Source organism: Pistacia vera, unplaced genomic scaffold, assembly GCF_008641045.1.
Source record: "Pistacia vera cultivar Batoury unplaced genomic scaffold, PisVer_v2 Contig506, whole genome shotgun sequence".
Classification (NCBI taxonomy): Eukaryota; Viridiplantae; Streptophyta; class Magnoliopsida; order Sapindales; family Anacardiaceae; genus Pistacia; species Pistacia vera.
In genome coordinates this window covers 325,395-350,776 of record NW_022196342.1, presented here as the reverse complement: position 1 = coordinate 350,776, position 25,382 = coordinate 325,395, and the positions used below count along the sequence as shown (strand labels likewise).

General features: G+C 31.5%; 2 protein-coding genes and 1 pseudogene across 2 annotated transcripts; 2 read left to right on the top strand and 1 right to left on the bottom strand.

The window, feature by feature from the left end:
• The first annotated feature begins 815 nt into the window (after window positions 1-815).
• LOC116105832 lies at window positions 816-2,148 on the top strand (annotated as a pseudogene).
• Window positions 2,149-12,791: 10,643 nt separating this feature from the next.
• Window positions 12,792-15,815, top strand: LOC116105854 (AP2-like ethylene-responsive transcription factor At1g16060). The gene is given in 10 exon segments (XM_031392249.1): window positions 12,792-13,062; window positions 13,164-13,246; window positions 13,401-13,415; window positions 13,512-13,594; window positions 13,704-13,758; window positions 13,761-13,776; window positions 13,924-13,974; window positions 14,338-14,387; window positions 14,390-14,413; window positions 14,919-15,815. Coding segments are annotated over 10 exon segments (1,071 nt in total). The 5' UTR covers window positions 12,792-12,916; the 3' UTR covers window positions 15,467-15,815.
• Window positions 15,816-21,271: 5,456 nt separating this feature from the next.
• LOC116105863 (tubby-like protein 8) lies at window positions 21,272-24,636 on the bottom strand. The gene is made up of 9 exons (XM_031392259.1): window positions 23,995-24,636; window positions 23,783-23,897; window positions 22,488-22,664; window positions 22,338-22,393; window positions 22,134-22,251; window positions 21,959-22,048; window positions 21,740-21,832; window positions 21,576-21,643; window positions 21,272-21,482 (listed from the first exon to the last, which is right to left on the bottom strand). Exons 1-9 carry the CDS (start codon window positions 24,486-24,488, stop codon window positions 21,407-21,409), a joined length of 1,287 nt encoding a protein of 428 aa, XP_031248119.1. The 5' UTR covers window positions 24,489-24,636; the 3' UTR covers window positions 21,272-21,406.
• Between the last annotated feature and the right edge of the window lie 746 nt (window positions 24,637-25,382).

Here is a 25,382-nt window from a genome sequence, read left to right as displayed (position 1 = left end):
TGCTTTAATTTGATTTCTATTTTTTTTTTTTTTTAACTTTATTTTATGTATTCTCTTCACTTTGGGATCTATAATGAAGTATAACTTTTCTCCTTTTGCTAGGATCTAGAATTGCTTTCATGCTTTATGGAAACAATAATCATTAGCTTAATTTTTCTCTCTTTCACTTCTTTTCAAAGCAAAATTAACTAATTAAATGTACTTGATAAAGTTATTGTGTAGGCTTTATTTGGTTTTGATTATGCAATCTATTAGTTGATTACTTGTAGCCTTTTGACCTCTATTTTTTTATGATTAATTGTTTTTTATAAGTTTAATTAGTGTTATCCTTTTATTACTTTATGTTATTATATTTTCGGATTTTTTCTCCTCTCTCTTTCGGTTTAATTAATAATATAGCTTATACTTTGGATTATGCGATCATAATTGATTATATGCTTCAAAGGTTGCCGTTTCTGTTGATTTGAAGGTCACATTTTTTTTTTATTATAGATATTGTATATATTAATTATTTAAGCGAATATATATATATATGCTTACCCTTTTTATAAATATGTTAAAATATTCAAAACATAATCTAAATTTCAATAATAATTCTTTTCTTTATGAGTGTCATGTACTTCAAAGTTCAAACCATTAAACAGAATTTCACCTTTCTTTATGTTTCTAATTTCTCATCCTTTGCAATTTTTTTCTTTAATTCTACTACTTGTCCTTTCCATTAATTGTAAAATAATTAACAATGGTTAAGCATGAACAACAATTTCAATTTCTTTGCAAATTTAGGATCCGTGAAAGGTGCAACAATTCTAGAAATGAAGCACAGGGCCTACTGTTCCGGAAAGGTCAAACTGGAACAAGGAGCAGCAAAAACTCCTAGCTCTGGATGTCTACATGTCAACTATCTCAATCCCGAATCAAAAACCTTCATTCTTTCAACAAAAATGGAGTTCTGGACACCCATCCCTATAACTTCTGGGGTAAAACTTCAAACTCTAAACTACATCGTCACAGTCGAGCTCGGCGGTCGACAAATGACTTTAATGTCGACACTGGAAGTGACCTGACATGGGTTCATGCCAGCCCTGCAAATTAGGTTACAATCAACAAGATCCTCTTTTAACCCTTCAATGTCTCCTTCTACAAACAAATTTTATGCCACTCTTCGACTTGTAAATCCCTGGAAATGCCACCGGAAATTCTGGACTTTGCGGAGGAAATCCTCCGACCTGTAACTATTATGTTATTTTTGGGACGGATCCTACACTCGCGGTGAACTAGCCCGTGAAAATCTAAATCTTGGGACGATTCCGGTGAATAATTTTGTATTCGGTTGTGGGAGAAATAATCATGTTTGTTCGGAGGAGCTTCAGGCCTGCTGGTTCTTGAAGGAGTGATATCTCATGTTGTCCAAACTTCATCAATTTTCGAGGAGTTTCTCCTATTGTTTACCTTCAATGGAAGCCGGAGCTTCAGGATCTCTAGTTCTTGGAGGAAATTACTGGTTTATAGGAATTCGACTCCGTTTTCATACACCAGGATGATTCCGAATCCCCAACTGACTACATTTTTTTCCTGAATCTTACAAGTATCAGCATTGTGGGGTGCAATTGCAGTTTCCAGGTTTTGAATTTCCAGGGATTTTGATTGATTCCGGACGGTTATTTCCAGGCTTCCCCTGGAATTTACAGGGCCCTGAAGGCAGAATTTTCGAAGCAATTTTCAGGATATCCTTCGGCTCCAGGATATTCCATCCTGGAGACATGTTACAATCTCAGTAGCTACCAGGAAGTGAATGTTCCAATAATGAAATTCCAGTTTGAGGGAAATTCTGCTATGCATGTTGATGTAAGGGGAATGTTTTATTTTGTGAAATCGGATGCGTCACAGGTGTGTTTAGCTCTCGCGAGTCTTTCGTTTGAAGATGAAATTGGGATTATTGGGAATTATCAGCAGAGGAACCAGAGGATTGTTTATGATATAAAGGAATCGAAGGTTGGATTTGCAGGAGAAACTTGCAGTTCAATGTGAGAAGAAATTGAATTTGAGAGAAATAGTTGTGTGGTTTCAAATTTTTTTTTTTTCCCTCCAAGGCAAGCCAAGTAATTTTGGCTTTATTATTGCTGATTTTCATTGAATAGTTTTTTATGTCCACATAATATATTAATCAATATATATATTTCAAACACAAATTCATGAACATTGATTTATTGCAATCTAACTAATATTAATTTTTTTTTTTTAATGATCGACCATGTCCAGGCTAGTTTGCACACCTTAACTAATCTCCCGAGAACTTAAAATTACCGATTAGGTAAGAGTTCAAGCGGCCAGCTTTATTACGGGTCAAAGTGAATAGAACTCAAGATTTCTTGAACATTGATTTATTGCAATCTAACTGATATTATTATTTATTTTTAATGATCGGGCGTGTCCAGGCTAGTTTGCACACCTTAATTAATCTCCCAAGAACTTGGAACTACCGGTTAGGTAAGAGTTCTAATGGCCAGTTTTATTACGGGTCAAAGTGAATAGAACTCAAGATTTTTTGAATAATACACTCAAGAATCATAGTTGACCACTCGACCACCTAATGGTGGTTAATCTAACTAATATTAGATCAAAGTAAAAGATGGTTATTTTCTTTGTCATCTCATCAACTTTTAAACCTTTGGATTGTCACGGATCAACAGTTGAAAATTTGTGTTAACAATTGAAGTCCTGAATTTAAGTTAAAAAGATCCAACCCATTATTAATTTATCACGTAAGATTTGTTTTAATATAAGGAAAAAAAAACTATAATTGAGGTTAAAAAAAAGGATGAATTAGCATAGCATAATGTAATTTATTTCTCACTTTTGACTAGCTAATTAGATGATATACAAGGAGCAATGCTAGTTTTACAAAGACATATATAAAGGGAGGATACAAAGACAATCCCCACCCTTGATTTTCATTATTTCTCTCTCTCTCTCTTTCTCTTTTTCCATTTTTTCTTTGTTTTTTTTCTTCTGAATGATGTCACTTTGTAGCCTTCTTTGTATGAGTCTTTGTAAGGATAGCATTTTTCGATATACAAGACTTTAGAGAGGGGATCCTATTCTTATCAAATCCAATTATTTTTAAATTTATATTCAAACCAATTGAAAATTATATATTTTAGCTTTATGGTAAAGTCAATTTAAAGTTTGAGTAGTACGAGTGACATGTTAAAATTTATTTTTAATCTTAAAAATTTTTAAAATAAAAAATACTTTTGGGCCGGGTTCATTAAAGAGGATCCCAGACCCAAAATCATTTCAAGCTTCGAGTATGAATATCGCCACATTCCAGAAACCCAAACCCTTCAAATTCGTACTAGGTCTCTTGGGAAATTCTACTTTCTCTTTATAATATATCAATAATAATTTTAATACACTAATTTAAAATATAATTTTTTTTTTATTTTTTTAATAACTGAGGTGTCTATGCCAACTTACTCGTACTTTAACTAATCCTCCAAAAGAGTTATCCCACAACAACCCACCCTAATGGCCCTCTAGGTAAATCATGTGCAAAAGTTCTACATTTGCATCTAGAACAGAATCAAATTTGGGGCCTTGGTTCACCCTTATGTTGGGCTACCCATGGATGGGTAAAATTTAAAATTTTGACTTAAAGTTAGACACAAATTTATTGCCATTAATATATTACAACATAATAGATATGAGAAGTATTTCAATAGTAACAATAATTTCTTTGTCGTATAATTTTAGGTGTTAAAATGAAAAACAAAAGGTGAATTTACTAAATATTCATTAACTTATAATAGGGTAAGTTGTAATTGTTCACTACAACAAGGGTGTTATTTCTTAAATCTTAAAAGGATCTTGTTATTCAAATAAACCAGGGGTTGAGATTATTAAACCTATGGTATAATGTAATTTATTAAAGAGTAAACAACTTTTTCCCACCCAAGGTTTGCCTTAATGATACTTTTCCACCCAAAAAAGTTTCAAAATACCATTTTTCCACCCAAAGTTTATATTCTGTTAATACACAAAGCCAATTCCAGCGGCAAAAATTCTTTTCATTACCACCATTTGAACCTCTGGTCTCTTCTCTATAAAACCCCTCTCACTCCAGTACCTAATTTCTCCGATTGTTAGCTACCGTAAAGCTAGGTTTCTTGTTCTTAGCTTATTCTGGCAACAAATATTCAATCGATTACCATCATTCGATCCACTGGTCTCCACTCTATAAAACTCCTTTTACCCTAGTTCTTGGTAACTCGTTGAACGTCACCTGAGAAAGTGAAGTGTATTTTAGGTATTTAACCGAATATAAACTTTGGGTGAGAAAGTGGTATTTTAAAACTTTTTGGGCGGGAAAGTAATAAGAAAAACCTTGGATGGGGAAAAGTCGTTTACTCATTAATTAAATACCAAAGTAACCATAGCATGGTTATCAAATCGTGTATCGTATCGTGTATCGAAAACCTAGTTTTTTGAATCATATATCGCGTATCGTATCATATCGTAAGATACGCCTTTTTCAAAAAAATTAATAAAATTATCAAAATTTTCTAAAAATTAATATAATCCCCAATATTAATTAAGAATTTTGTGGTATTATTGACTTTAAATTACGGTATTACATAATCAAAATTAATCACAAAATTCCAAGATCAATGTCAATATCTATATCTCCACTTATATTATTATTATCATGTAAAATGGGCAATACATATTCCTCTTTACTTTCTCCATGCAAAATAGGTAAATTTGGACAGGTTTTAGTGAATCGGGTTGGGTGACCCGGTTTTGACCCGAAATTTTTTTTGGACCTTTGGCCTAAATTAATAAAGTCGTATCGATTTATATCGATACTTTTAAGGATACGAACGGATACGTATCGTATCGTAGGATACATATCAACGTATCGAATGGTTTAGGATACACTCTCTGATACGTATCGTTGACGACCTATATCAAATCGTATCGTATGATGCGTATCGGGTATCATAAGATACTAACAACCATGAACCAGAGCACAATAAAATAATCTTTTACTTTACTTTCAATAATAATTCATTAATTCCCTCCAAGCATCTTCTTGATTCATAGAATTCGATTTGCAAAAAAAAAAAAGGGTAAATATTTTAATTGGATGTGCCCCCAATCTGCTCTCCTACTAACACCCAACCCCAACCTAATCCAGAAATTACAGCTAATAATTTAACCACATTCATTATTTCTTTTACAAAAGTTTGATACAATTATATTTAGAGAAATATCATATTCATGTTCAACATTCATTTCCATTTCCTATTCCATCTCCTGCTCCTTCTCCTTCATGCTTTTAAATTATTTGGTAGGAGTTTAGGCAGTCGCCGAAAAGTGTGGCACACCAAATGCTTGCCATTCAATGAACTTTGCATTTATTAAAAATTAACCTCTCTCAACCAAGTCTCCAAGCCCCCCTCTCTCCTTCTTTAATTAGAATAAGGGACCATTTCCCCTCAATTTATCCCCCATATGGCATTCGGCTGAGATTCTCTGTTCATTTAACTTGTAGCTTTTCACCCAATTCTTGCAAAGTTTTGGTTTTATTTTTAATGCTTTATTTAATGTTAAATCTATATGAATATTGTGTTAATTGTGACAAGAACTTGTGGTTTTGAATGACAGATTTATAATTTGTAATTATAGGTTTGCATAATTCAGAATTCAGGTAACATCAGTTTACTGGAGGGTGGTAATACCCCACTTGTATTCTAGATTTTTTTCATTTTGTTTTTTCTTTCATATTGACATATCAATGCTTGATTTAAATGTTATAATACTAAAGAAATTAGAGAAGTGATAATTAAATTACTCGATATTGTTTTACTTCTTAATGAGTAATTTGTGTTAAAAATAAATAAATAAATGACATGTTCCCACCCACAGATTAGCAAAATGGCAAGTTTCCACCCTTGGTTTCATTTATTCTAGATTCCAACTATTAAAGTAACACCGTTAGCGATTTTTAGATTCTAAACAGACGCATATAGGGGTGTGCAAAAGAATTGACCAGAACTGGAACCGACAGGTACCACAAGTTCGGTTACTGGAACAGGAACCGAAACCTAAAATGGGACTAAAAGGATACATAATTAAACAATGAGGGGTCGATTAAACGATGAGGGGACTAAAGAAACTTAACATAAGAAAGAGAGAAAAAGTTCTGAAAAGAAGGAGAATGAACGAGAAGAGAGAGGAGAGAGAAAATTTAATAAAATATAAATTATATAACGAAAGAGGAGAGAGGACAGAGAAAAATTAATAACATATTAATTTATATTAATTTTTTTATTTTGTGGATAATGTCGAGTACCCAAAACCGAAACCGGAACCGGAACCTAAAACCCAGGTTTTGGTTCTAATTCTGATTCCAAATTCTAGGAACCAACCAGTTCCGATCATGGCTGTTAGTATCCTACGATACCCGATACGTATCATAAGATACGATTCGATATAGGTCGTCAACGATACGTATCAGAGAGTGTATCCTAAACCATTCGATACGTTGATATGTATCCTACGATACGATATGTATCCGTTCGTATCCTTAAAAATATCGATATAAATCGATACGACTTTATTAATTTGGGCCAAAGGTCCAAAAAAAAATTCGGGTCGAACTTGGGTCACCCAATCCGATTCACTAAAACCTATCCAAATTTACCTATTTTTCATGGAGGAAGTGAAGAGGAATATGTATTGCCCATTTTACATGATAATAATAATATAAGTGGAGATATAGATATTGACATTGATCTTGGAATTTTGTGATTAATTTTAATTTTGTAATACCGTAATTTAAAGTCAATAATACCACAAAATTATTTAATTAATCTTGGGGATTATATTAATTTTTAGAAAATTTTGATTATTTTATTAATTTTTTTGAAAAAGGCGTATCTTATGATACGATACGATACGTGATACACGATTCAAAAAATTAGGTTTTCGATACACGATTTGATAACCATGGTTTCGATTCCAGTTCCAATTCGATGGGATTTTGGTGGGTACCTGAAGCTGGCCACCCCTAGACGTAGAGGGCGATATTGTCATACTATCTTTGACAAATAAATTAGTACAATTAATTTTTAACTCCCAAATTAGTAGAATTAGAAAAATAATCATCTTACTTTCAAATTTATTTCAATAACACCCTCTACTTCAAACTTCATCCCCATCTTCAACCACTCAGCCACTGCCACCATTGCCACCCAGCCACTACCACCATCCAGCCAAATTAATAAAATTCCAGGAAAATCATATACATCTCAAATTCATTCACCAACACCCTCTTCGATCCAAACCCATCCAACCCTCTAAATTTTCTTTCAATCACAACAATTGGTGTAAGCGGCCTTTTGTTTAACAAGTGTTGTGCAAGTTTGAAATGACAGAAGTTGAGGGCGATGGGGAGTGGTCGGCGACCGATGAACACAAACACACAAACGACAACACAAAACTTCCACAGTCAACCTCTGACAATCGACTCCAGCAACCAAAGCACAAGCTCTGTGAAACCAAGGATGGGTGGCAAATGTCGATTGGTCAGCAACCACCATCCGGTGAGATGGGGGTTTTATTAAAGAGATGTTGGTGGTTCAAGTAGTGGTTTTGGATTGGATTTTGGCTATCGTTAACTGTTGGATTTGGCTTAGAATAGTGAAAACCTAACTTTGTGGTGACCGGCAAATGATGGGAGGAGAGACCAAATTCCGACCAAATCAAACCAAAGACGAGAAGGCGCATGACTGGGAAAATTAACGAAAAAGGCCAAATCTAGCCAAAATGTAATCGATGAGGCAAGAGGGTTGCGCAATTGGGCTTGGGGTGACAAATTCCATCGATTTTGGCAAAAATCTAGTCGAGAGCGTTAGAAGAGCTCGAATCCAATGAATTCTCTAATCTTTGCTAAGGTTGAGAGAATGATGGAGATGGAATTTGCAACTCGAGTAGGTCGATCGAGCATCTGTTGTATCCATCCAACAGGTGGAATTAGCAACTCCGATAGGTTGGTAGAGCTCCTGGTGGTTAACTGGTTCGTCAAGCTCCCTTTCTGGTAATGCATTATAGGTTGTCTTCCTTCCACCCCTCTTAATCATCCTTTCTATCACCTTTCCTTCTTTTAACAACTCATCTTGAATCTTTAATGTTTAGCAAATCGTGGTGATTGAACCGCTCAAGGCTTATCTCTCTTCCCCTTTGATGATAGGTTTTGGCAAAGAATCCGACTGGATTCAACGCAAATCGGTCGATAGTAGGCCGGCAGAAGCTGGTTTGTAGGTGGTGTGCAAGTTGGAAATGTCAACAAGCTGAGGATGGGAATTTCAATCCAAACAGTGTGCAAAATGACCACTTTATCCTTTGACTATTATAGTATACAATTTTCTGGTACTTTAAGAGCAAGAATCTAGAATAAGTGAACCAGAGGTGAAAACATGCCATTTCACTAATCTTTGGGTGGGAACATGTCGTTTGCTCAAAAAAATAAAATAAAATAAAAAATTGTAAAGTAAAACTAAATATTGAATACAAAATATAAACACACGTCGAATGGTGGTTGAAATAGTTAATTAAGCATGAAAACTATGACCATTGAAATAGTTATTAGTACTATTTTTTGAGAAGTGAAGGAGGCTTTAAATAATGAATTTTTATGGCACCTTTTATCACATGATACATTTTGAATGACCCACTACCTATTTCTAAATCTAGTTTTACATCATTTACATAAAATATCATTTTATTATATAGACTTATTGTATAAATTAATTTATACAAATTAATGTGACAATTATATATGGACTAATACTACACTAATAACCATTTCTCACAAACTTTCTCTCACAATCCTGATGTGACAGCTCGCAATTAATTAGTGGGACCTATGTGAGACCTGTTGTGAACTGACTAATTGTGACTACCACGTCAGGGTTGTGAGAAAAAGTTTATGAGAGAGAGCTATTGGTGTAGTATTATTCTTATATAAGTTAGTAATATTACCAACTTTGTCTTGTTTCATTAATTTTGAATTATCTAATCATATTTTGATATATCAGTTTATATAAATTAATTTGTATTGTATAATATTATTTTTTAAGAATATTTTTTCCTTTATTTTTTGATAATATAATTAATAATGAATGACTTACAAGCTTTATAAGTTATAAATGTGTGATCCGTATGAATGAGATTAAAATATTAACTATAAAATCATACTAAATCTTACAAAATATAAATATATTAATTAAGCCAATAAGATAACTTAATTAGATTAAGAGATCATTTTATTAGAAAATAATATGCAATAGATATCATATTTGACTACACAAATCTTGGTTTACATAGAGTGTGTAAAATGATAAATAATATTAAATAGCTCCTTACCCTTTAAATAATCAAATAATAATTTTATCAAAATTTCAAATAGTTAATTATTATTAGTAACACTAGTTTGAACATGTTTAACCAACACTCCTTGTACACAGTTACATAAACTTACATGTAGCATTCAAATTTCATTTTAAATTAAATTAAAAATATATTTTAAGTATTTGAATTTATTTTAAAAATGAAAAATATATTACTATACATAGCCCCAAAACACATGATTTAGGGAAATTTCATTTTCGTTAATTTTGTTTCGAACAATATTAAACAAAATGATCCAAAAAACCCCAAAGGGTTGCCCTGGTGGTGAAGAATATTTGCTCTCTTTATTACTTCTTGGGTTCAAACCACTTAGGGGTTATCTACCACATTGTGCTTACCTGAAACATTAGGTTGTATGGTGTTTAATGGCTTTAGGAATTCGTTGAGGTGTGAGTAAGTTGGTCCGTACGCTCCGATTATAAAAAATTAAAAAAATCCAATATAAAAAAAATCTAAAATATTTTTAGGAAATTTATAATCTAAATAACAAAATTTAATCTTTTTATAAATTGATGTTAACCCATACTATAAAAACGGAGATTAAAAAAATATGTGTTAGTGGAGCTTTAATTAGCAGAAAGTGACTGCAAAAGTTTAAGAAAATACTTCCCAGTGAGCCGGCCCAGTATTTTTCCTGCATTGATCAAAGCTACCACCTAGTGGATACGTGGAATTTTATTATTGGCTCAAATTATTTACATAATTAAAAAATTATAATGTATACCTAAAGACTTATTTTAGTTTTTTTTAAAATAACAATAATCTATAATTTTCTTTTTTTTTAAAAAAAAAAAAAAAGATATGTTTGGTTACAAGTTATATGAAGAATTTCAAGAATTAAATTTTAATAGATACTTCAAAATTTAAATTTTGTGTGTGATTGTTTTCAAATATTTAATAATATTTAAAAGTATATCATTGATTTTGATATCTATTTTATTTCGAATTATTAACTAAACTACTTCCTAAAGTTTTTGAAGCAATAAATATAATATATTAAATTAATAACACGTAAAGCATGTTTATATTATTTTCATCTTAAAAATTGAATCAAAACCACACACCACTTCCCATTATATCTCCATAAAAAAATGATTTCATTAAATTAAAAAAAATAATACTAATTAAAAGGTATTTTCATATTTTATATTATCTGAACATTAATTTATTATCATAATTTGTAAAAGTAAATTATTAGAATCCAGTCATATGCATAAGGTTAGCTTTACAAAGCAATAAAAATACTAAAAAAATTTGACTCACATGAAGAAAATATTTTTGATGAAAAAAATAAAAATTGAAAAATGAAAATTAATGAAGTAATTGAAGTGAAAATGGTTAATTAAAATACTATTAATGACAAAAATGAGTCCACAAGTAACGCAAGCCCTATATTCCACGTGGCATTCATCACATTTTCAACAAAAATTAAATTACAACCAAAAATTGTATACCCATAAGTAAAAAGTCTTCACAAATCTATCAATTTTTTCCAAAATCATCCATGCATGCATCAAATCAACCAATTTTTCCATTTTTGTATTTATTATTATTTTCTCTTCCATTAATGGTCTAAAAAAATTTATATATGTATAGTTTTTTTTATTAATGCTTATAATAGTATCATGCGATATGATTTTTACTAACACAGCATCCGCAAAGCTTTCCACAGTCATGGTCACCTGCTTAAATTTTATGAGTTAGAGGAATTTAACCTTGAAACCGTACATTTTAACCACTATTTCAGCATTTGTCCTACCACTTAAGTTACCCGAGGGTGGATGTTGTGATATGTAATATGTTAAATCATAATTTTTAATATCAAATATTGACGTAATACATTACTATTAAATTGTAAATTATAGCATATTTGGTTGGCCTTATCTACTTACCAAATGAACTTTTAACATCATAAACACTTTTATTTTATTTTATAGGTTATTTGGTTGCATTTCGAAACTATTTAGGGATGTTTTAAATAAACTTTTCCGCTTATATGGATCCTTAAGCCTTTTTCTTTAGCTTATGTGCGTTTGGTTTAGTATTTTGGATAGATTTGGGATAGTATTGGGTTATTAGATATGGGAGTATACGAGGTAAATTTTAAAAATTTATAAAAAGCCCTTAGGTTTACTAATTAACTAAAGCCCCTAACATTAAAATGACAAAAACACCCCCCACCACCTGCAGTGTCAGATTCCGGCCACCACCGCCGGAATCTGGCCGAAAAATTTCGTTACGGCACAGACTTGTCGGATCTGTGCCGTAACACTTCTTTATGGCCTTTCCGGCTAGATCCATAGTGGATCTGCCGGAAAAGGCCAGATCTACGGTCTGTTATGCCTCGACGGCCGAAAAGGCCAAACGAGGGTCATCTTTGGCCGTCAGCGATGGCCAAGAGGTGGCCGTCGTTTTCGGTCAACGACGGCCATTTCTTTGGCCGTCGCTGACGGCCAGATCTGGCCTTTTCCGGCCAGATCCTTGGTGGATCTGGCCGGAAAAGGCCACAGCAGTGAACTTCCGCATTTCTGGTCGGAAGTTAGGCCGTTTACAGATTCCGGCTATCACCGACGGTGGTTGCCGAATCTGACAAGTTGGGTTGATGGGGTGTTTTTGTTAATTTTTAAACTTTTTTTTTAGGGGGTATTTAGTAAAATTAATAACTTATAGGGTTAAATGTAATTAAAAAATAGGTAATATTTTAGAATATGTACAAACGCTATTTGAAAAATAGGATCCAATAGGGATAAAAATATTAAACCAACGCATACAAAATATCCCTAGTCTATTTATAAATGTAACTTAATCTATTCTTATATTTCAAAAAAAATTTCCAATAAATAATATTAGAAAATCTTTTTTTTGTTTTTCTAACTAAACTCATAGAATTTTATTAAAAAACCATATTTTTATAAACCTACTCTCATAAACTGTACTTGAATAAACCGTAACAAACGGACTCTTAATATTCAATTATATTTTAACCAAATGTTTAAGAAGAAAAAAAAAAAATATACAACGGTTTGACAAGATAGGTATATAGAGAATTAAAAAAAAAAAAAATTGTTTTAAAATTTTGGCTAGGTTATTATTATAATTATTATGACCCAAGAAGCAGGTAAAAATAAAGAAAATAGGTTTGAACAATTCTTCTTTATAATAAAATGAAGCTACTACCAAAATCGTTGCTCATTATAATTGGCAACAAATAACACAAGTGAAGACAAACTGAAACCAGTCCCACACAAAAGCCGCTTCCAGACGGCTAGTAAAACTCCCTCTCTTTCCTCTCTCTCGCCGGCCGCCCTTCTCAATGTTTTAACCTCCATTTTTATACTCCTCTCATTGGATGACCTAGTCACTCTCTTCCCTTCTATTTTTTCCAACTCTTTAACAAGTTTTTCGGTGTGTGGTTTTGGATATCGTTTTAAGAAGTTTAATGGCGAAAACTTCGCAGAAGAACACTGCGAGTGGTAGCAGTAATACTACTTCCAGTACTGCAGTTGCTAAGGTAAAGCGGACGCGTAAAAGCGTGCCACGAGACTCGCCGCCGCAACGTAGCTCCATCTATAGAGGCGTCACGAGGTCGGAAATTTAGAAAAACCGTACTGGAATGTCAAAAGTTTTGTTGATTTCTTCGCGTATTGTTTTTTTTTTTCATAGAGAAGATTTTTATTCTTGTTCAGGCATCGATGGACTGGACGATATGAAGCTCATTTGTGGGATAAGAACTGCTGGAATGAATCACAGAACAAAAAAGGAAGACAAGGTAAATTATTTGATCTTTCGCCTTATTAATTTTTTTTTTTTCTTTAATTATGTATTTTTATTGGTTCTACAAAATGGATCATTCATGAGTTTTATTTGTGATATTGACATTGACGATGGATCGTGACTGTGATGAAATCAAACACTAAATGCAGTATACTTAGGTGAGTTTGATGACCTCAAAAATTCTATTTATAAAATTGAAAGAGAAATTTATTTAATTAATTTGAGTTTTTAAAGAAAATTCTTGTTTATTTTTAAGGGGCTTGATGATGAAGCAGCAGCAGCACGTGCGTATGACTTGGCAGCATTGAAGTACTGGGGACGAGAAACTATCCTAAATTTCCCAGTAAGTTTTTATTTATTTATTATTTTTATGATCTTTATGAGGTTAAAAGCATATATTTTTAGGTTAAATAATATATATATATATATTACCTTTACCATGTTAATTGTAGTTGTCGACCTATGAAGAAGAGCTCAAAGAAATGGAGAGTCAGTCAAAAGAAGAATATATGGGTCTTTGAGGAGGTAATTTCAATTTAGAATTTTTATTTAATTAAAAATTATCTTCAAATATTGAAGGGTTGAGATTAGTTTCAATAAATCCTTATTTAAAATTTGAACGTTGGATTGATTTAACAATTTTTTTTTTTTTTTTTGTAATAATAAATCCAGGAAAAGTAGTGGATTTTCTCGTGGAGTCTCAAAATATAGAGGCGTAGCAAGGTAATATTTATGCGTTACATATTTATAGTATACTATTTATCTTATAATTTAATGACCCTTTAAATTGATTTGAAAGTAGCAATCAAATACATAATATTTCAGCTTTTGTCACATCCACTTATTGTCTCAAAATTATGAAATTTAGGAGTTGCACCAATTAAAGTCATAAATTGTCAAGTCTTATAGCGAAATGCCCATCAAATCCATCTATATAAGACTTGATTAGCCTTATTTGTCCACATATTCAATCAAAAAAGTGTTACTTTATTGGGTGGCAATATTACAAATTACAAACCCCACTTCATTATCAATCCATTGAAATATCTGTATGTATTTATTTTATTTATTTTTTTTAATTTGCAGACACCATCATAATGGAAGATGGGAAGCTAGAATTGGGAGAGTATTTGGCAACAATATTTATATCTTGGAACCTACGGTAAATTTTTTTTTTTTTTTTTTTCTTTCTTTCTTCTTCATGCATATATTATTTCATGACAATAGTATAAGTTTGGATTATATTAAAGAAAATTATCATATAAAAATACCAACAATTTCCTCCCAAAAGTATTAACTTTAGTGCTTGACTTTAGGGGTAAAAATGTTAGGATGGTGAGATAAAGTTGGAGCAAATGTCACCAAATCAGTTAGTTAAATATATACAAATGAGTCCAAGTGAATATATTTGTAGAGTCATTTTCAAACATAAATAAATAAATGATGAATTATACATGTATCAAATATTGTTGGTTGGATGCAGTTCACCAAACCTCAACTGCTTTCTTTCGCTATTTATTTTAAGATTCAAACTCTTCGAACAGATTTTCAACACTCACCGAATTCTGCTTCCAACAATTAATTCCCCTATTTATTGCTCATTAATGGTATATGATTTATTTATTTCTTTATTTTTTTTTTTTGGGTGTGTGTGTGTGTTCTTGCAGCTACTCAAGAAGAAGCTGCCACAGCCTATGACATGGCAGCAATTGAGTATCGTGGCCTTAATGCTGTGACAAATTTTGATCTTAGTCGATACATTAAGTGTCTTCGTCCTAACAATCAAAATAACTCTAACTCTAACCCTAATCCTAGCTCTAGTTCTGGCAACCCTGAAGAAAGCCCTAGTGCTGATACCAATCAGATTCCGAACCTAAATCACAAGCTCGGATTAGGGTTTACTGCAACCAAACCTCAGAATTTGAGTGCTAGTGAGATATCAATTGATCCTCCACCGAAGTCAAGCAACAGTAGCGGATCAGCCTCGTCGGCGCTAGGACTTTTACTACAATCCTCAAAGTTTAAGGAAATGTTGGAGAAGACTTCAGCTGTTGATTGTTTATCAACATCGGAGGCAGGTCCATCACGTCGGAGTTTCCCTGATGACATTCAGACCTATTTTGACTCTGATAGCTACACTGATGGCGATGACATTATTTTTGGGGACTTAAATTCGTTCATGGCACCGATTTTCCATTGCGAACTTGATAATTAGAGGAGTTATACGTAGCAAGCTTGGCAAATTACAAATTTTTTTTTTTTTTTTTTTGCTGACAATTTAAAATAAGCCTATCTTTACAGTTTACTCTAAAAGATTATTAGAATTATCTGTGAATATTTTGAAGATAAAGGGCGGTGAAAGGAGAAGACAAAGGATGAACAAGTAAGAAGGCATTTACTTTTTCTTTTTCTTTTTTTTTTTTTTTCTGAAGAGAAAATTTATTTTCTTCTCTCTATAAAATTTGGGAAGAAGAATTAAAGTCGGCAGATTTTTATTATTTCATTTTACATGTAGATACTGATGAATATAAACATTATTTATTTATCGATTATCTCTTAATAATATTGGCATGTAAGGGCCTCACTTAATTTATTTTTAATTTCCTCCAAACTCTCTCTTTTTCTTTCTTGAATTTTACGTTGCATTGTTTTATTCATAAGACTCGTTTACAATTATATCATGTTCCATGGAAATTATTTAAAAGTAGCAAAACGTGTTTGGAATTGTTTTTCATATTTATTAACTAAAATGGTATTAATTAAGATATTTAAAATCAATTTCGATTTTTATTTCTGGTTGCAAAATTGTTTTGAATTTTTGATGACCCTAAGCCGACCCTTATAATATTTTTCACTTTAAAAAGTTGATTACATTATAGAGTGACTCAACCTTCTTGTAAAACTCTCGGAATTTGAAAAGTCTTATCATTTTCCGAAAGAGACAAGACCACCATTAGATAAACATATCAAGTGGAAACTTTACAAATCAAATCAATACAATTCTTACGGAGGAGTTTGAAGCACGTATCATTCATTAAATATGTCTACATCTTTTGTGATAATTATCCTTGATAATTGACAAGAAAGTGGAGAGCTTATGGTGATCGTACATTAGTGTTAGTGTTTGTTAAATAGGAAGAGTAAACGATTTTTCCTCGAATAAATAACGGTTTAACGATGTTTTCTTATTCACGTATTTTTTAAATTAATAATACTATATATATGAGTAAATTTTATAAAGATTTATGTATAAATTAATGTGACATAAAATGAATGAATGAGTGAATATAAAAAGTCAAACTCATCATATTCACTCTTCCATTTATTTTGTGTCACATCAGTTTGTACACAAATCTTTGTAAAACATATTTGTACATGTAGTATTACTCTTTTAAATTACTACTTTATTATCTAAATTTATATTTCATTTCCGATTCCAACATCGTTGAGACCCCAAACCATCTCTATTTTCTTCCCCGATCATTACTTAAAAAAACCTCTCAAACTTTACTCTCGTTGACCTCGCCAATCATCAACAATCAAGCAATTAGGGTTTGTACAGTCACCCCTCCCAAGTCAAATTTCGATAAATTCTAAGCACTAAAATCCAATCTTCCACCACTAAAAAACTCATCAGTCTCCCCTCTTCAAAAGCCTCAACAATTTGGACTGAGTTTATTTTCTGTTCACTGTCGAAATATAATAGTAAAGTAATATTTTAAAAATCTGTGCATGAAAAAGTATCATTAAACTATTATTGGGGTGGGAAAAAGTCGTTAAGTCAAATAGGAAAATAAATTATTAGGAAGCAGCTGGGAATGATGCAAGAAGAGTATGTGGGAGGTGAAGGGCGTTAGAGGTTGGGAGCTACCACCCTAATTTATGAATTTAATTTAAATGTTGGGAAAACATCGATTTTGGTGGGAGTTGAGAGTACTTCATCCGTATTTTTTTATTTTTCTACATAAAAAGTGGGTGTTAGCTAGCTAGACAACAACTTAAATCAATTGTTTTCATAATAAATTGTGTAGACTAATATAAATCTCTTTAAATGGGAGTGGAACATAGGGTTAGTAAATTGACATCAATCGGTATGATGTCTCTCGAGCTGTAAAAGTCTTTGACTAATTGACTAAATATTGTCGGCTTATTTGAATGAACAAATTTGCCTTTCAATTTCATGTAAACATTTTTCACTTTGATTCCCATCTGTGAGCGATGACATAAGTCTTGTAGGGGTTGTTTCTAAATTTTACACTTCATCTTTCACTCAAATCGATTCTTCTTAGTTGACAACGTTTAAAATTTTCATATTTAAAAAAATTTTAGTTTTCTTAGAAAAAGAATAAGCAGTTCTAAAGGGTTGACCTGTCGGTCAAAGAAGTTTGATACCTTCTTTGAATTTTTAAGTTCAAACTTTGGGACCATATATCACAACAACATTGTGACTTACCTGGTCCTTTGAGTTTACAGAGTGTTTAATAGATCCCGAAGATTAATTGAAGTACGCCAAAGTTAGATGGTCCAAACATGTTTATACTTTGAAAAACTTTTACTAAGCACTTTGATAGTTTGATACCACATTATTGAAGTTGATTTTAGCTTTCAAATGAAACCCAATATGGCATTTTTTGTTTTAAAAGTCACAAGATTTTTAGAGTAATAGTGAACCAAACACTTAATATGTTACAATGAGTAATTTTAACAAGTGTACTCAGAGTCCTACAATAAGACTATTATGAACAAAATTTTATTATTTTTGAAATTTTATTTACAAAATACAAAAAAAAAAATATTTTTTTAATGTATCGATAATTCATTTTCTTTTGTTTAATTATCTTGATGTCTACCCTCTATTATGATAAATCATTTCGGTACTAGTTAAAGTTATTGACACAAATTTTGAAACAAATTAGTGATTATTATTTAATACAAAGTAATCATCTCTACTTTTCTCAAGTCTATTGGATTAATTGAATAAAAATCAAGAATTTATTTTACAAATTTAAGCAAAAATTTTGTGTTGAAATATCCTAACATAAATAAATATACAAAATAGCTAAGATTTGACGAAATATTAGAAATTTCTAAGAATGGGCCGCTAGCCTCATTACCCAGAGGCCCACTAATAAAATCCAAGTAGCCAATATCGAAATTCTTGCACTTTGTTAGCGCTAGGGGTGAGCAATTCCAGGTATCCTGTGTTTTTTCAGAGAATCAAAACCGAAACCAGAACCTGCAAGTTCCTAGGAAAAGGAACCAAAATTGGAACCGACAAGTTCCGATTATTTGATTCTTAGAACTAGTTTCGGTTCCTTATCCAGGTACCCTATAAAAAGTCAATTACCCCCTATTAGTTTAAAAAATGACAAAAAATCTTAAAATTTTACAAATACACCCCTGAAAAATTAAGAAAACCTTAAAATTATAGATATATACATTTTACAATGTATAGTTATGGAATTAATTTTGGGAATTATATTTTTGTAAACTTTATTATCCAAAAATACAAATATTATATAATATTATAATTACTAGAGTGAAAATAAAGTTAAATTAACATTAATTGTGAATTTGTAACAAAAGAATAAAATTAAATATTAATATTAATATTAATATGATTTATGAATCTTTAATTAAATAATTAGTATGACTCTAACTTTGAATTTGTTTAATGATTTCTTAATATATAGAATCCAAGATCCGTAAAGCTCTACCCAATATCGAAATTCTTGCACTTTGTTAGAGTTACGGGTCAGCAATTCCAGGTATCCTGTGTTTTTTGGGAGAATCAAAACTGAAACTGAAACCTGTAGGTTCCTAGGAAAAGGAATCAAAATCGAAACCGACAAGTTCTGATTCTTTGATTCTTAGAATCAAAACTTGAAATGCAGGTTCTAGTTCTTTATCCGGGTACCTCATAAAAAATCAATTACCCCCCTATTAGTTTAAAAAATAACAAAAAACCTTAATTTTACAAATACACCCTTGAAAAATTAAGAAAACCTTAAAAAATATATATATATTTTACAAAGTATAGTTATGGAATTAATTTTGGGAATTATATTTTAGTAAACTTTATTATCCAAAAATACAAATATTATAATTACTAGAGTGAAAATAAAGTTAAATTAACATTGATTGTGAATTTGTAACAAGAGAATAAAATTAATCATTAATATTAATATGATTTATGAATCTTTAATCAAATAATTAGTATGGCTCGAACTTTAAATTTGTTTAATGATTTCTTAATATATCGTGACTCATGAGGCATGAGTTGTCATACTATAATGTATTAATCATTTAATTAAGTAATGTAATAATTTAGTAAATTACTAATGTTTATGATATAATGTTATAATTAATTAGCTAATCATTTAAATATTATAATTAATTAAATTTCTAATCAATTAATTAGATAATGTATTAACGTAGTAATGTTTATAAAGTAATGTTATAATTAATTAAGTATTATAATATAATGTTATAATTAATTAAATTTCTAATCATTTAATTAAGTAATACACTAATGTAGTAAATTACTAATGTTTATTATATAATGTTATAATTAATTAATAATTATATAATCATTTAACTAGTAATGTACTAATATTTATCAATTTATCATATATAATTAATTAACTACTAATTTACTATATATATACTTAGAACTTGATAATTGAAATAAATAACTAAATATTATTCAATCAAATATTATTTTATTCAAAAATAATTTTTTTAATGACATTAAAACACTTTTAATTGGATCATAATTCTAATTATTATTTATACACTCAATTAATCTAAACTTTAATATTATAATATATTAAAGTTTTTTATATGGTGAAATATATATGTATAATTAATTGTATATATATTTGATTAGGTTATTTTTATTGTTACACTATAATTTTTTATATAACATTTTTGACCATTTTAAATTTTTTTATATGTAAAATTACAAAGATGCCCAATTCTTTACTGATATTTCATTTAAATCCAAGTTCCAACTTGAGTACCTAAACTTGGTTCCAAGACAGGTTCCATTCAGGGTACCCAATTTCAAGTTCCCAACTCAGGTTCCAGTTCCAGTTCCAGTTCCAATTCCTATACATATAGGAATCGAATCCGCACAATAACAGTTCCAAAAATTGAAACCGAAACCTATCTATATAGTATCAGTTCTGGGTAGATTCTGATTTCAGTTCTACCCGCTACCTATACTCATCCCTAGTTAAAGTGATGGTATGACTCACATAAATAGATAGGCCCCATCACCAATTTAGATTAGGGCAAAATTGTAATTACACTTCAAACCATCTACTGCAATCTGCAATGGACCAGAAAAAATCCTGAACTTTTCCAATCAATTGTGGCCAAACGTCACATCTATTAAACTATCATGCCAGCATCATTATGTGCATAGTTTCACCCTGATCCAATGCTACCGGCAATGTATATAAATTTACTGGTCAATGCACATTTAGTAAGAGCCCAAAATTATCGATTGAGTACGGACTTCCGTGTTCAATTTTATTAGGAATTGTAAAGATTTAAACTTAAAAAAACCGTACAAATTTAGATTCTTCTAACTTTTTTACCATCGGATATGATAAAATATCATCCAATTTGCAATCTTTCAATTTTTTAATTTTTTATTAAATTATTAATTTAATTAAATAATTATTTACTTATTTAGGTAATTGGTTAAAGAGTTAAGATAACTGACATTTCATAAACAACTTTTGATTTTTGAAAGTTTGAAATTCTTTCATAATCAAAGTTGACAAATAATTACTTGTAAAATAAATTTAACAAATACTTTTTGGTTACTAAAATAAGTGATTATTTTGTAACCCAAACAACTGCACCAAGAACACAGAATAAAGAGTGTTCAAGAACAGTAGAATATAATGGAACATTATATTATATTGAGATGGCAAAATGTGAATGCAGATAATTGATTGAATATTATTAAAATTCAAAAATCAATTTCTTTCCATTCATATGGCCAGTCACCTTTACACAAAATGGAGAGCTTTTTCCACCAAGGAGGGGGAGCATATATAGGCGGCCACCAAGAATCGAAACCAATACTAAAAACTTCTGAGTTCAGAGGTTGAACTGCAAGAAGATGGAAATTCTGATTTACTCAAATCGTGCAGCAAAGCTTCGAGTCGATTGAAGCCAAACATATGCAGAATGCTTGGTAACCAGTCAATGGATATCTGCATAATGAAACATGCATTATTAGTACAGTGTAGATTTCTCTTTACTTTATTACTGAATATTAAAAGTTTCCGAAAAGTATTCAACTCTACCTGAAATCCATCACATACTTGGATTTCCCCACTCTTCCAAGCTGCAAAATCGTTTGTCGTCCATCCTCCTGCATAAACCATACAAAAGTCAGCCATTGCAAACTAAAAATTGTACTAAACAAATCACTCTTCTACACGTTAAAGGTTCGAATGAAAAATTTTACCTCCAATGTCAGCTGAAAATTCTTTACTGAGCTTTGAATTCTAAGTCCAGCTCTTCCCCTGTCTCTGTAGTCCAACTCGTACTGCTTTGAAATCTATAAGTCAAGCAAAATAAAAAATAATAAGAATTCATGGAGAAAGAGGTTAATGCAAGTCCAAAGATTTGCTTTTTTTTTTTTTTTTTTTTTAATTGAGCTGAGAAAGTACACCCATATGCTTACATTATTGTACTGTGGGATCCTTGAAGAAAGCTTATGAACTTTCTCCAACTTCCCCTCCCAGTCTTTGGGAAGTCCATTAATGTGTTGCACCTACCATATAAGAAATTTGATGTAAGTACTATTCTTTAGACTCGAAAGGTGATCATAATCATAATGGAGTGAGTAACCATTATACCTTGGAGTCTGCCGAGCTTATGTGAGTGGTACTCTTCAGTAGCATGGACTGGTGCTTGGGTATATATGCGCGCATGCTTCTGTAACTACCGGTTAAAGTGGTTATGGTTGGCATGAACCTGGAGAAACAAAGTAAAACAGCAACAATCAGGGGAGCAAAGAGAGAGTTGAAGAGAAAGGGATGGAGGAAGAGTCCTTGGCTTACATTACAATGGCAAGAACTGGATTAGACTGCCTGTTGATTGAAGAGAGACGGCTAGTCTACAATCAGATGGATTATGATGAAATTAGTGACACAAATCTTCACAGCAAGTCTATGATTCAATAATTCAGTGTGCGGTTTTAAGAAATTAACCTGATCTCTTATATGGTATTTTGAACCCATGAGATTAGCTGTCACTGTCCCGATGAAACTATCATCTGTCTTTGACTTTATTCCTCTTGTATTCTGAGCTATAGTAAACTGTGACTTCCCATTGCGTCGCTTATGGTAAGCTACCGCCAACTTTCGGTTCTGTCGTCCCTGGCCTTCCTGTAGATTTGATCCATCCATAAATGATTAACAAACTGGCAACTAATCCCAGTGCTGCACTTTTTGCACATCAGAATTATAGTTCATTCACTGATAACAAATGATTCAAAATTTCAAGCTCAAGAAAAATTTGAACATAATTCATGTAATAACGAATTGATACATAATTAAAAGACAGCTTTAATTATTTGAATCATATCATTTCTATATCAATACACATGCAGAACAAAAAGAAAACTGACTAAACAAATAATCAAGATGGGATGGCATATTTTAGTTGCAACATTGAATAAGTAGACACAAAAAAGAACTGAACATCAGTAGAGCTTTCAGTAAATCCCTTTGCCTAGCAATAACTGTTAAAAATGCTCAAACCATACTGCCAGATAAAATCATTTTCCTTCTATCGTTCATTTAGTCGTTTATTGAAGGCATCATGCTTTTTAGAATTTTCATTAAGGGAAGAATATCTGTCAATGCTTTCCATGATTCATTTTAACCAAAACTGCATCAATTATAACTCTGTTGATAATTTACTTGTTTGAAAAATCTCCCACTGTTATTGCCTTAATAAGGGTTAAAGTAAGAGAGGCTACTAGTGTATCTAAATCTTCAATTTCAGTTCATATAATTTGTTACATTTAGAAACTCCAAAATGAGAAAGAACTCGCACTCCTGGACTGTCTTTCCATACAAACAATGTGTCATATAATATTTCGCTTCTAATTTGATTTTTCCAAATTCCAACACTAACTGTAAGAATCCTAACGTTCTTGGAACCATAAAACTTTTTTTATTCTCAGAACAAAGTTTCGTACTTATAAGTTCTCTGTTCCAAGTTTATCACATGTTACCATCAATTTTTTGAAGGTCCTTGGGGTTAATTTCTTGTGCACAAATGGCTAAAAACTTGAACCATGCCAGTTATATATCAATACACACAAAGATCAGAGAACCTAAAGAGAAGCTATAATAATTGGAAAAATAAAAAAAATAAAAAAAATAAAAAAGAAGAAGAGGGGATGGCAAATTTTAGTTTTAACTTTGAATAAAAGATTCTTAAAGAAAATTGAATCATGCTGCCAGGTAAAACTGCTTCCAAGTAACAAAAATCTTACATTGGTATAAAGTGAGAAAAGAGGAACGCCTTTTAGCCCTCGTGGACATGCTTCCTTCACAATAACACAGGTACATCTCCCTATATCCAATGGCAATGGCCTGCACAACAATGCTCTGCAAAACAATAAACCCAACTCATCATCAAATTCACACATAAAAAAATTAGCCTCCTGGAATAAAATTTAACAAAAGGTTGTGTAAATATATGGACCTATTTGGCAATGTAGACCAAGAAGAAGCCGGGGCAGCCTCCGAATCCGAATAATCCCAAATCTTCAAAGAACTAGAATGCTCAGTAGAATGCTCAGAGTCATTAGCTTCCCACAACCTCAACCCAAAAGCCTTATCGGGTTCATTCATCTGCATACAAAACTCAAGCGACGACGGCTTCAAGGCCCTCCCGGTAGACAAAGACTTGAAATGTGAGACCTGCTTAACCCCATCAGTAGCTACTTTGGTGGACAAAGACTTCAACGCTGAAAACTGTTTTGCATTAGTTAATGGTGCTGCATTTTCTTTATCATCACTGGCAACATTCTCTTTCTTGTTTGGCACAGCATTTTCTTTGTCGTCAGAGAAGGTATTTACACCTTCTCCTCCACCTTCACTGCAACAGCGGCTGTGTCTGGACTCGGTTAAAGGGTTAACGTAGAGGGAATTGTATGAAGATTGGCGTGGCACAGTGAGTTTCTTGAAACCAGTCATGTCTGTCTATTTTGGAGAGCAAGGCTTGATTTTGAAATGTTGGGTTGTTTTCTGGAAGTGTTTTTGCTTCTGGGTTGTGTTCCGAACTTAGAGATTATATTGAAACTGGAGTTTGTCTTCTTGGAGGAAGATTTGATTTGAAATGGAGTTGAAGTTTTTCAATGAAGTGTGGGAAAGTTTACTTTGGGAAAAGATTTAAAAAACTTTCTTCTGGTAAGTAGAAAGTTTTGTGTGTATTAAGCATTACGAATAAGTGATTTCAGTGAACTGTTATGATTTTGACACGTCAACAATCTGGATGTGTCCTCTGTGATGTGGCAAAATCATAGAGTTTAAAATCCATCTTGGATAAAATATTATTTAGGTATTGTGTTTTATATAATACTATTTTTTGAATCTTAATTTGATGTTAAATGAACAATGATTGGAAAGATGACAAATCAAATTATAAGAAATTGTATTATTTTGAAAACCTAATATCAATTGACACATTTTGGGGGATTTAATTTAAAATTAGCTATTTTTTTAAAATATCTTACGAAACTACTCATATTTCAAAAATATAACTCTTATTTAAGATAAAAGAGTTTTTTTCACCCAAATAATAGTTTAATGACACTTCTTCACTTACAGATTTTTGAAATATCATTTTTCCACCCAAAAAACACTTTTAATGATACTTTCCCACCAACCTCGTTGGTCGCCAATCGATTTTGACAATATTACGATCTCAAACCGCCTTTCATGATGATCGCTAACTAAAACTCATCAAACTTTATTCCTATCGATCCTGCCAATCATCAGCAATCAAGCGATTAATGTTTGCGTAATCACCATTTCCAAGTTAAATTTCAACCAATCACGATCACCAGAATCTAACTTTCTACCATCAAG

What these genes read in the sequence shown, in the direction of transcription:
- LOC116105863 (XM_031392259.1), bottom strand. Translation starts at nt 24,488, where the DNA reads ATGACTGGTTTCAAGAAACTCACTGTGCCACGCCAATCTTCATACAAT. An exon ending in TTTTCTCACTTTATACCAAT is followed by an intron (nt 22,665 to 23,782) that starts GTAAGATTTTTG and finishes TCAAATCTACAG; the next exon opens with GAAGGCCAGGGACGACAGAA. An exon ending in AAGTATGTGATGGATTTCAG is followed by an intron (nt 21,483 to 21,575) that starts GTAGAGTTGAAT and finishes TTCATTATGCAG; the next exon opens with ATATCCATTGACTGGTTACC.